Source organism: Octodon degus, unplaced genomic scaffold, assembly GCF_000260255.1.
Source record: "Octodon degus isolate 3935 unplaced genomic scaffold, OctDeg1.0 scaffold00167, whole genome shotgun sequence".
Lineage (NCBI taxonomy): Eukaryota > Metazoa > Chordata > Mammalia > Rodentia > Octodontidae > Octodon > Octodon degus.
Window position 1 is genome coordinate 4672084 of NW_004524743.1, and position 13615 is coordinate 4685698.

At 35.3% G+C, this 13615-nt stretch overlaps 1 protein-coding gene across 1 annotated transcript in view; it reads right to left on the reverse strand.

Annotated features, from left to right (window-relative positions):
- The window catches only part of Adgrl4 (adhesion G protein-coupled receptor L4), a 115299-nt gene that overhangs the window by 32364 nt on the left and 69320 nt on the right, over positions 1-13615 (reverse strand). Inside the window, exons 6-11 of the mRNA XM_004643176.2 lie at positions 13330-13509; positions 13057-13240; positions 11878-11994; positions 8231-8436; positions 3661-3834; positions 2256-2459 (exon numbers count right to left, since the gene is read on the reverse strand). Coding sequence (XP_004643233.1) covers positions 2256-2459; positions 3661-3834; positions 8231-8436; positions 11878-11994; positions 13057-13240; positions 13330-13509 — 1065 coding nt within the window. The remainder of the gene's footprint in view (positions 1-2255; positions 2460-3660; positions 3835-8230; positions 8437-11877; positions 11995-13056; positions 13241-13329; positions 13510-13615) is intronic.

Consider the following 13615-nt stretch of genomic DNA (forward strand, 5'->3'; position numbering starts at 1 on the left):
TCATGTTCCTGTTCTTGTCCAAAGATGTGTCATGAGGTGATAAGCTGGACTATTCACATACCAGCTACAGCATCTTGTGCATGTGTTTTGATTTCAGTTTACTACAGTGTGGGGCTATTTCTCTTCTCCTTTATTCCTACTAAAGAAGGAAAATGAATGGCAAATGATGGCAAACAAAATAATATCTTTTAAAAAATTTATGGATTTATTTATGTATTTATTTGGCACAAAGTCTCGCTACACAGCTCAGACTTCTAGTGATCCTCCTGTCTCAGCCTACCCAGTACTGGGATTACAGGTGTGCACCAACACATACCTGTTTTGGTGGCCTGGCATGTGGTACCAGCAATAGAACCCAGGTCTTTTGCACTTGCCAGGCAGGTGCTTAGACCACTGGGCTATCTCCTCAGACCCTGAATATCTTGATTAAATGACAAAATTGAATTTACAGAATAGCTAAGTGATATATTTTACCAAGATACTGGTATAGGGTTGCTTTAGGTTATAAGTTTATTAAGTAAATTTGAGATAACTTCAGTTAAACATTATTACTTAGCATCTAAAACTAGAGTCAGGTTTATAGAAAATAACAGAAAAGAAGTAGTTTATATCCCTTTATTCCCAGAACAAATCAGAACTGCTGAGAAAATACAGGACACTAAACACATCTCACTAAAACAATATAGTTCAAGAATGAGACTATGTATTAAATTTGTTGGTGAGTACTTGATATGGCTGGGGAGCAGAAAGGTAAAGTGGGCAAAGTGTGTGGAACCACTTTGAGTAGATCAAGTTAGAGTTGAAAGATGTCTTGAAAATCAGAATGGTTTAGTAAGTGAGAATTGAAAATGAACAAACACTACAGGAATAGTTTTAAAGTGAAGATGATGGGAGGCATTGAAAGAGAAAATAAGCCCAGGACAATTGCGGGAGATGTTATGAATTGAGAATTGTGCAAGGAATTATGAATCTTAGTGGAAAACACAAAAACAGATGTGAAGTTGATAGGTCTGTGTATGCTACATTTTTATAATAGATGCTTTGTGTTGTGGAATTCAGAGGAAAACTTGAGTGTTACTTCCAGTCTTTAAGGATTTCTAAAAAGAATGGAAGTGCCAGGGCAGGTTCAGGTTCTGAGGTGGGGAGTGACCTGCGACCTGCATGCTGAGGTGGGCGGCACTGAACAGCCTGCAAGGGCTGCTGCTCTGCGAAAGCCTCACAGGCTGTGGCCAGCCAGCCACAGAGTGCAGCAGACTTAGAAGCAATCCCTGCTCCTGAGAGACAGAGGACTCCTCTGCCAGGAGACTTTGGCTCAAGGAGTTGCCAGAGGACTCCTTGGCTGCTGTGCTGAACTCGGCTTGGAGCTGCAGTGCGGTGAGAGGGCCATTCCTCTTCCCTGGTTCACTTGATCTCAGCCTTGCATCACGGTCTGCCGGCTTGCCCAGCCTGCTTGTCCCTTTCCTCTTACAGGTGCTTCTGATAGACTTATCCCAAACTTAATCCCATCCTAGCATCTGTTTCCAGGACATAGATTACCACAACATGACACCATGTGATAAGGTCTTAATATTCAACAACGGAACTTAAAAAAAAAATTGGGGTATAACTATGAATGTCCATTTTGTATCTGTGTATTCAAAGTGGTTGGGATAGATATATAGTTGCATTCTCTTAATGAATAGAATGATTTGTTCTAATGGTGTTTGTAAGTAGGATCACAAGTCTGCATCTTGTACAGCAATTAACCACTAAGAAGAATATATGCAGTGTATTATTTGTTGAAACTGTACTTTCGATTTGATTTGAAACTGTCTCATTGCTATATGTTTATCAATAAAACTTTGAAAAGAAAAAAAAAATCATGGAAAATGGAGTATTTAGGAGAGTGCCAAAAATAGGTAGAGATGATTTGTCATATTTCATCTTATGAGTCCTAGCAGCTTTGTGTCTAACCTGTATCATAAGGTCAGCTTCATTTCCAGGTCCCTGGGATCTTTATTTAATGCCTACTTAAAAATAAGCATTTCTCCAGGGTTTCCAAAGTTTTAACTTATTCCAATAATGAGGAAGATTTTGGGTTAATAGACTCAGAAGTGGGTTGATTACACTTGTTAGTGTTATAAAACTTTGAAAAGATAACTTAAAAACTATACTGCATATCAGTCCCTTTAAACTTTTCATTATAATTTATGTTCCTAAGATATATATTTAGGAAAGAGCAAAAATAAAAATAGAGAGAAGGCGTGTCTACATACCTTATTAGTATTTATATTAATCCCAATAAGAAAAACAAGCTCAGCAAGGAACAGGCTACAGCAGAGATTTTTGTGAATTGTTGTCCGGGTGCTTTGAATTTCACTGAAGAACCAGAAAGTAAAAATACATATCGCAAGACAAATCAGCGAAATAATTATTCCTAGTTGGGTGATCCTTGTAAGAATATTATAATCTTTAACACCCTAAGGGAAAATAATAATAAAGCTATTAAGAGAATAAATCAGTCACTTTTCGAAGGGGCTACAACATGTAATGAAGTTCTTTTTTTGGTGGGACATTAATCAAAATGTTCATAAAATGTAAAGAATACAAAGGTGCACTTAGATGAGAAACTTTTTCTAATTTTGAAAATCCTAAATATCCAGAGAAGTCTGTATAAATCATGTAGGACTTTACCAGTCCAGTAATTGGGAGTTTTACCCCTTCCACCTAGTATTTATTAGTATATGGTTTAACAATCTTATCGTCATTAGCTTCATGATACTGGAAAGACAATTCATTCTTGTAATGGGAAAAAGTTAAAGCAAATTTATCAGTGGCACGTCCAAGTCTTATTTCTATGCAGTGATTCATCTAAAGTACATTAAGCAAAGGTATGAGAAAACTTGACTGTGTAAAATGCCAAAATGGTATATTTCATAGGCTTTGAACTGGAAAATACTGGTATTTTTCTAACTAGAAGAATATTTATGTTCATATACAGAATAGAGGCTATTAGACTCTATTCTGAAAGAAAAATCTTTATTTTATTTCATGCAAATTTATTGGGACATATAATCTTAATAATGGACTCTAAGTAATCACAGAAGTAAAGCTATAATCTGATAAGTATTTTGACACATATAAGATTGTACATTTATATAACATAAGCATTACTGAAGTAAAATAGAAACTATGAAGTTATGCATCCTAGAGAGACATTCCATTTTTGAAAATTTTGTAGATGTCTCTGTTGTTAAAAATATATTAGCTATAAATATGCTAAAATTTATTGATCAGATATCAAATAGTTTGGGACACTTTGTCACTCATAAAAATGAACTCTCATTTTCCATAAAAAGGTAATTATCCTTACATAAAACTTGTAATGCTTTTGAAAGCAGCATCAAAAAATAAGAGTCAATGAATAAAGATTTCACTTAACCTATCATTTACTACACAGTACTGACTAGATAAATCATAGATTAGACATGACCTAAAATCCATACTAGATATGTCCTTAAAGGCAGGGACAAAAGAATAAAGGGATATAGGACTGAAGTTATACTAAATATGTGCTTCACGCCCAATAAAAATATGAAAATTCATTATTCTTTTTAATAACAGAAGAAAGAAAAATGAGCATAGGTTGATTTATACATATGAACTAGGGAAGGGTCTTACAATTGAAGAGCCAGAAGACATCAGGATTGCAAAGTGTGTCAGGTGGTTACAACGGCAGGAGGTGTGGGTCGCATTGGAGTCTGTCACCTCACAGCCCTCTGGAGACCAGGTGCCATTCATGGTGTCAGAGGAGTAGCTCCAAAATGCACACTGAGCCTTATGCTCATCTGTGATCTGAAAAAGAAACACTTTACTGATGGGGAAAAAAAGAGAACAAGTTACACATTCCACACTGTATTCCTTTTATCATATATAAAATACCATACATATGATTAAAACAATGATCAAAATTAAAATAAATTATAACAGATGAAGACTGTTGCTATGAGGTAGAACTGAAATTTGTATTGTAACAATGCTACATTGTAATGAGAATTTTTGCTATTGTTTGAGACTGTGTGTATATGTCTTTTGGAACAGAATATGACAGAAGTATATATATCTTTATGTAATAAATATGTATTATTTACTGAATATTTGCCTTTGTTCCATATTGTAAAATCACAACATTGAACAAAAAAAGAAAAAGACATTTGCACTGTTGACCTTACATACTAGTTGGAGATGAAAACATACTAAAACCAGAACATATAAGAAGGTGCAGAGGACAGTGGAATGGAAGATGGCCCAAGGAGGTTTCCCATGAGGTTATGTCTAAACAGATACTGAAGTGCTGTGAGGATGAAACTTGCTGACCTGGAAACAGACAGTTCCAGACAGTTGAAACTGCAAATGGAAAGCTCTGCAGTGAAACAGAACAGGCATCTTCTAGAAGCATCTAAAAACAAGTTAAGACGGAGCACCTGAGTGAGGTAAAGTATGAGGAGGACAAGTTCAGAGACAAACAAGGGTGGATCGCACAGACAGGGCGGCAGTGTTCAGTAAACAGTATAGCACAGTACAATATAGTTCTTTTTATCCTATTTTTATATTAAGAAATCATGACACTGTGTTCAACTCACTTTTTCTTCATGTATTTACTACATGGTCTACAGGGCCTCACTACACAGATCGGACTCATAGTGATTGTCCTGTTTTCAGACTCCCAAATGCTAGGATTACAGGAACACACTACCATGCCCAATCTCAGTCTCCATCTCAGTGTGCCCCAACAGCGGGGCCATCACAGCAGGCCAGGGATTGAACCCCTGTCCCTCTGCCTGCCTGAGCAGGTGCTTTAATCCACTGAGCTATCTGGCGGCCCTCCAATGCACTTCATTAAAAAGAGTTTTGAGCTGGCAAAAATAAATGATATTCACAATTATGTAACAGTTTCACACAGCTCAGTGCTTTCTCATTTATTTTGTAACCCACAACACAACCCTGAGAAGTAGATGTTGTGTTAATAATACATGCAAAACCGGTATTTAAGACACACCATCCATAAGGGGAGCAACACAAAATAAAAATCTCAAGCCTTCAGACAAATATTTATTAATGAACATATGTCTTAAATGTTAAATGTGACAAGCACTGTTCCAGGAGCTAAGGGTCTCAGAAACATAAAACATTTGCCTTTGAAAGATAACGCAAACTCATGATAATCACTCCAATGGCACACACATTCTAATGAGATAACATGCTTGTGTGTCAGTGTTCAGAATGCCAACGATGATCTGCGTTTGACTGCAGTGAGTCTGAGAAAGCAGTGATTGAGTTCAAATTGGAGAGAAAGTGAGAAGCATTTAAGTTAGATTGAACTATAGGAAGAAAACTGAAACACTATCAAATTGTACTGAAGGAGATTGGAAAATTCTAGTCCCAGAGGAGCCAGGAAGACTCTAGAACTGGAGAAACCATAGTCTATTGAAGTGTGGGGTTCATTCAGAAATCAAGATGTTAACTGACAGTCTTCCTACATTGAGCCTCCACCACCCTCTACTACTACATTTTTCTAGTTGTCTTTATGCTTGCAGCCAGGCTACTGCCCCTAAGTATGAAAGGAAAATCGGTTGGCTCAGAAGAAATGGCTTTAGGCACTGATCTTGCAGTTATGCTAATATCATGGTCAGGAATCTGCCCAGAGAAAAGTCTCTAGTAAAGCACTCCACTTCCACAACCTGCCTAAGCACCCTGGGTCTCATTACTGCACATAAGTGGACGGTCATGGACTGCCAGATGCCCATGAGCACTCTGTCAGAGGAAAGAAACACAGGCAACCAAGACAAACCAGGCAAAGGAAAGCAGGGACAAGACTGTGCAGCTAGCAGAAAGAGGAAATTAAAATAAACACAGATCGTGTCTCAGAGAGATGAAGTATTATTATACCAATTAAAAATAAAACGGTGCCAGTCAAAATTATGTGAAAGAGGAAAATAAGCAGAAAAAAAGAAATAAATGAAAATGAAAAAATTATGAATTTGTGGCTTGAACACAAGGGCCAATAAATAATGGGAAGAATAGAAAAGAGAACAGAGATATTATATAAGAAGAAATTACTAAAGAAACAATTCTAAAAAATTCCTTAGAGCTGGAACCTCTGCATTTTCAGACTATATAGATGCAAAAGGACTACTATAATTGATGAAGAAAGAACCACATTAAAGTGCAGTCCAAAGCTTTTGGGATACTAAGCATTTTAGATTCAAAAAGTATGAGAGAGATAAAGAGAATATGTGAAAGATTGTAAATGCTAATTGAAACATTAATTACACTTGATTTTTGCAGGTTAACCTTAAAAGTCAGAAGACAAGTGCAGAGTCTAGAAAACTCTGAGGTAGAAAAATTATAAGGTGTCACTCTAGATACTCAAATAGCAATTAGAGACCATGCTACCAACCTATATAAATAAACTTAGAAAGAAAGCAACTGCTGAAGGGAATGTGAAGATATAGATATAGATATAGATATAGATATAGATATAGATATAGATATAGATATAGACATTTAGTACGGGTCTCACTACATAGATCGGACTCGTAGTGATTCTCCTGTTTTCAGCTTCTCAAATACTGGGATTACAGGCGCATGCCACCATGCCCTATCTCAGTGGCCATCTCAGCATGCCCTGGGGGCAGGGCTGGCACAGCAGGCTGGGTATTGAACCCCAGTCGCTGCACTCTGCCTAAGCAAGCAATTTAGTCCCCTATTTGGCCAGCCCAGGAATGTTGATTTTGATGCAGGAGAGAGGTGGTTACACTGAGGATGACAGTGTGTGATAGACCAGAGGGAGCCAGACAGGATGGAGCAGGCAGAGGCTTTGCAAGGACATCTCTGAGACAACAGATTACCTGGTAGACAGTCACGTATTTCAGTGTTGGAGAGATTTATAGTACTGTCAAAAATTTTTAAGATAATTATTATTGGATGTAAAAAAATCTAAGCTAGGGGCTGGGGAGATGGCTCAGTAGAATAAGTGCTTGCTTGGCAAGCTCAAGGGCCTGAGTTCAATCCCTGGTTCTGAAAAAAAAAAATCTAAGCTAAAGTAGACAAATTTATGAGAAAATGATTTAGCTTTATAATCCAATCTAAATTTACTTTCTATTCTTCAAAATATTTTACATTTATTTTCTTCACATAGTGCTTACAAGGTTTTATACATTTAGTTTCTTCATTAGATGTCTTCGTTTAACAATTATATATTTGTACTTGGTGTAAGCAGATATGTTATTGCTTAGAAAATCCTTCCCCATCATGGTAAATCTATCTATCTATCTATCTATCTATCTATCTATCTATCTATCTATCTATCTATCTATCTATACCTGGTCAGCTCCAGAGTTCTCCCCGGGAGCTTCCGACATATCCTGATCATGAACTGTAACTTAATACAGTCAAAGTCCAAGAATTCATTAACTACAAATAATGACTAATAATCAGTAATTTGGTCTTTCTCCATTTGTTTTTGACAAAATAAGTAAATATCTTATTGGTTCTAACTATAGTTTTATTATAAGCTTTAGCTGTATTTATTTTTTTTTTGTCCTTTTGAGACAGGGTTTAGCTATGTAGTGCAGGCTGGACTTGAAGTCACTCCGTAGTCCAGGCTGGCTTTGAGTTCTCAGAATTCTCCTGCTTTAGCCTCCCAAGTGCTAATATTACCGGCCTGCCAGGCCTAGTTACACTTAAATTTTAAATAATAGTTTAGAATTAAGAGTAAATAGTCTTTACTAGACACTGTAGGATTCTCTATGACTTTATTTTAGTCAATATCCAACTTCCAGCAAATGCTATTTAAAGAGACAAATATTAATTGAAGACCTCCTTCATTACACAACTCACATTTATCTCTTTGGCTGGGATACATTCTTAAAAATAATGTATTCCAGAAAGGCACAGAAACTTCAGAAATAATGGCATACTTAAAAAAAAAAAAACTAAACTAAACTAACACATAGCATGATTCCAAAGAATCAAATATATAAGTTCTTTGATTTTGGTTAGAAATTTTAAAAAGCACTGCTACAAATACTTTGTAGAAATATATATTGAAACCACTTTACTCCTTCAATTTTTTAAGTTTGTACTTCTACATTCTACAACTCACACATCATTAATATACCATAGTAAAAAAGTCCATTTCTCTGAGTGTTCTACAACTTTACCATAAAACACCAAAAGTACAACTCACCTTCGTGTGACTTAAGGTAAATGTTATGTTTTCAACTTCGTACAGTGTGGGTGGCTCTGAGGTAATTGAGACCGAAATCACTGAAGAGAGGACTCTTTCTCGTTCTTCAGCATTGTCAGAAATTTGAGGTTCCAATAAGACATTATCAGTTGATGAAAGCAAGGGGCCAATATTCTTGTAATATAAAAATGCCACCGCAACATTACCTATTAATCAAATAAGTATAGCTAGTGAAATTCTCATAAGACAGAAAAGAATCTCAGGTCTTGACATAAACATAAATTGAACAGACAACAATTTAAAGACCCTATGTGGGGTGAGGGGGATGGCTCAGTGGAATAAGTACTTTCCTGGCAAGTGCAAGGGCTTGAGTTCAATCCCTGGTTCCACCAGAAAAAAAAAGACCCCGTGTGCATAATCAGATATTGAAGTGTGGGTCACAATAATCCATGTGTACATTGCCAAACCATACTGAGACTTATGTGGTCTGATGTTCAGGAGTCTAAAAAGGCCATGAACTGCAGCAGTACCTTATTGCCTAGATGCCCTTGTGTCCCAGAAAGATTTACATCCAAAGCTGGACCATGATGCAGAGTATTGAATATATTCATTTGGAAGGTAAAACACTGAGTTATTAATTCCGTGTATTAGCACATGAATTGGCGAGATACCGGGAGAGAATTATCACAGGCTTATGGCATTAAGGTAGTTTAGAACTGAGTGAGTTGTGACATGCCACTGAGTTTGGCCTTATGCTTACTGCAGTGGCTCTTATTTAATATTGATTACATATAGCTATGTGGTGCCAAAGGAGGAAATGAAGTGCTTTGGGAGGCGGCCATATATTTGGTCCCCTGATGGTCCTCAAATGCAATGGCTCAGCATATAATCCGATATCGTAGTGCCACAAGTACATATATTGATAATACCACCAGAAGACAAAGGACTATGATTAAAACCTATAATCCTGCAAATCACTCTAACAGTATTCCTTGGATCGGATTTTGTGTGATAGAAACTCCCAATTATGTCATTATTCATGTTCTTTTAACTTTATAAGGCACCACAGAAGATATTAACAGCCTTGCCTAGCTCACTTTACATAAAATATTTTTCCTGACATGCTAGCTTAGGAAACACATCAAAGATATGAACATTGATTGAACATGGTTGGCTTAGTGAAATTATGACCATAAAAGATGATGATTTTATCACAGGCTCTGTTATGGATGGATGAGGAACTCAAGTAGGATCTGAAAACTGGTTCAAGAAGGTAGTGATAGTGACTTTTCATTGGTGACAACAGAAGGCTGCCCCAAATAAGTGGAAGGATTAAAAACAGTTTTATTAGAGATTTTAGAATTTTAAAATCTCTACTAATTATTGTCCTATCTAAAGGGAAATGTGCATTTAACCTTAATTCTTTGGGTGCAAGGGGCCCCTCAAAGAACGTGCCAAAGTCCCCTTTGATCATCTTTATGAATGTTGTTTCTGTATTTATTCATTCTGAACATGGTGACCCTCTAGTTTTTATGTATTTAGTACATGGTCTACAGGGTCTCACTACACAGATTGGTCTCATAGTGATTCTCCTGTTTTCAGCCTCTCAAGTGCTGGGATGACAGGCACAGGCCACCACGCCCAGTCTCAATTGCCATCTCAGCGTGCCTCAGGGGTAGGACTGGCACTGCACACCGGGGATCGAATTGCAGCCGCTGCACTCTGTTGAAGCAGACTCAGTGTGCTGAGCTGTCTGGCCAGCCCTTAGGTTTCTTATAGAAGAGAAACCATGTGATATTTACCTTTATGTACCTGATTTATATCACTTAATGTTACGGTCCTGAGGTGCATCCATTTTCCTAGAAGTGACTCTAATCCCTCTTTATGATTGATTATTGTGTTACATACCACATTTTGCTTAGTAATTAATTTATTGACTGGCATACAAAACATTTTAAAATAGCCTATTATGAGTTGTGCACCTACAAACACAGTATACCTGTATCACTGTAATAATTTTTAAGAACATACCCAGAAGCAGTATAGCTAGGGAAATGGAATTGCTAGTTTTAGTTTTTCTCTCAACTGGGCTTTATAAGGTGCTCTATTTTTTCATCTAAATTATTTCAATTTCATATGTAACTTCAAAGCAAAGCTGTTGAACTTCTTTTTTTATTATAAAACCATACTTTTGAGCAATGAATCTTGTTCTGCTCATGCTCGACACTGCCACTGTACTCTTCTAGAATTCAGTATATGATCAGTATATATTTACTATATATTCAGTATATATACATATATATATTCATGTATATATATATGGATCTGTCAGTCAGTGCCCACGATCTCCCTATATTTCTACTAAAATACTATATTATGATGTTTTAAGTGATGCATGTGCTAGCTAATGAATTTTATCAATAAATGAAATCACATGCTAGTATCATTGAGAAGAAATAGACAATATTTTAAATTTTCTGCTATATTTTTAAGATCCAACCTTGAGGAGATTGTATCTTCTCATCGTGCCACACTGAGAGCTGATATCACTGTCTCTTTCACATACCAGTTCGTATGTACTATCATTAAATATAGCTGAGCTGCCGTACAATCAGACAGGATCTCTTGGAGACATTAATTCCATGACAATGGCATCATCTGTCACTGGGATAGATATTTTCAACATGTTTTTCCCAACTGCTAACCACTTAATTCATAATTGAAACTTCAACAGTTTAATGTTTTTCTTGGACTTTGTTTGTAAATATTATATGTATATTTGGCAAATTAAAATATGATATAATGGTAGTAACAAGAGATTCATTGCTAATGAGATTGTTATTTTTTCCTTATTTTATGATTACATGTTGTTTAATTTTATGTAGGAAACGACAGGAAAGAATGGAAAGTATAATATTGATGGAGGAGAAAAAATTCCATATCAGTACAATTAAAATGAAATAAACTGACATTCTTCTCAGAATGTGCACCATATTTTTAATTAATAAAATGAATTCATCTTTTAATGTAATAGTGTCTATATATGAGACCATATGTGTGACTGCTGTATATTATTTTGTATTTATGGTCATCCACATCTTATTTGATAAAGTCTTCTAAATCATGTTTTCCCTAGGTAGTATGTATTTGAATATATGAGAAAACTACAACAAAAATTCTACCCTCACCAGGGATTTTTCTAAGTGCATTGCTCTTAGAGAACAGACAAATGGTTAAATTAAAATAGTAGCTAACTGCTTGACTCTAGCTGGGAAGACTTGTCTGGTTGATTTCTTTGTCAACTTTCACCTCTACTATTTGGTATTCTATTAGCTAATTACAAGTATGGAGACAAATCCATTAACTTATTATATACACAACATTCTTTGTATCTTTTTTCACAAAATCACAAATTTAAATCCACTATAAAGAAGGAGCCAGGTTATTGATTGTTAGCTAAAATTCTCCTCAGTTATTTTTTTTTTAGAATGAAAAATCTCAAATACAATTATAGATATTATGGTTATAAACAGAAAATATTTTAGGGAACCATAAACTTTATGTCTATATATGATATAATCAAATGCATGTTAAGTATTTATTATAAATTCATAGATATCTTGTAAGCAAGACTGCTAACATCCTACCTTCTGAGTTGGAGGCAGCTTTTCTTTTTGGAAACACCTTTATATCATCTCCATCCACATTCATGTGGGGCTGAGTATGTTTCATGTGATAAGAATTGAAAAAGAAAACTTGGAGAGCTGAAGAAAATCATAAACATCATCAATTATCTGAAACCAGTTAAAATATATAATCACCACATTTATTTATGTAGACACAATTTCATTCATCATTTTTTAATTTCAAATTTTTATTAGTAGGAAGTACAATGAACATATTCTCAACATGGCTGGATAGTATAATTTATATAAATAAAGCTGGACATGTTTTCGTTGTTTCATTTTTCTATGGCACTCATTATTTATTCTTTATTGCATTAACTAAAAGACGAAATAGGCATGTACTCAAGGGTATGTATACATAACCACTGAACCAAAACAACAGACTATACTGTTTTAGAGTATGTTACCTATAACTTAAAATATTATCAAAAGAGCAATTAAAGTTTGAATTATAATTTCATTACTAATACATCCACCTTTTCATTCATCAACATCATAGAGCTGTAGAGCATTTCACATTAATCACAATGCTTACAGACTTAATTTTTACAAGTGATGAACCTTGATGAGATAATGGTCTTTGCAAATCTACTTGATGGCAGACTGTCACCCAGAAAGGGAATAAAGACATGTACAGTGATTATTTCAGAAAGTGTATCTCGCTTCCTCAGCACAACTTTATAATCATCTTCAATTTGATGCAAGGTTCTGAGCATTTTTACATTTGCAATTGCATGACGCAGGAAAGTTTCTAATTTACTTTATTCATTGCTTTATATTACCAAAAGGCAAAAGGTAAGAGAATTCTAAAGAGAAACTTAGATATACTTTGTCCAGAAAATTTGATGGAGATATTGTTGGTTAAGGTAGTTTGCAGCAAGTCAAGAAATATATTTCAGTGCTAATCAAGAATAGGAAAAGATAAATATGATGGGAAGGATGTAGCAGCTATGTAATCATTCTTTTTACTAGTGTAGTACACTTCGCCAAGAGTGCTTTTGTAATGTGAGCTATCATTCAATTCCATACTGGCAAAGTACTACTGACTTTCTCAAAGCTCTATTGAAAACCCCCTCATTATTTTTTGAAAATGGCTTGTTTGGAAAACATTACTGTTTAGAAGTTGACCTTTGGTCTTACCTACATCAGATGAATTTGTATGAAACTGAGTGGTCTTTTGGAAGTTGCTGGAAATCCTTAAGGTAGCTTGCTCAGCAGTATGCATCAGTTTTGTAAGATGGGTTTTCCTGTGACTTGAAGATAATTTGTCCCAAATTTTAAATGTATCCTTTTGAATAAAATTATTCATAGTTTTCACAAATTCCTATTTTTAAAAAAATATGACATTTAAAAATACTGGAATCCTATAGCAAAAATTTAAATATTAATATAATTAAAAGTTAAACTACTCACAGTAAGAGTTTTATTAGAAAGTGTATCCTTGTCTGAGACAGTGTTATTCATGTAACCTAGTAATGAGGATGATTTAGCTAATATGTCTACATATGTGATTATATCCATCAATGAAATATCTGTCACAGAATTCCTATAGACTTCCTTTAGCAACATCACAGGTTCTCGTATAGGTCCAATCTGAACAGAAAGAAATATGGATAATGGAAGCAAGTCTGAGCTCTGTTATAGCATTACAAGAACAAAGATTATATGTTAAACTTATTCTGAGGTCAGTGACTAAGGC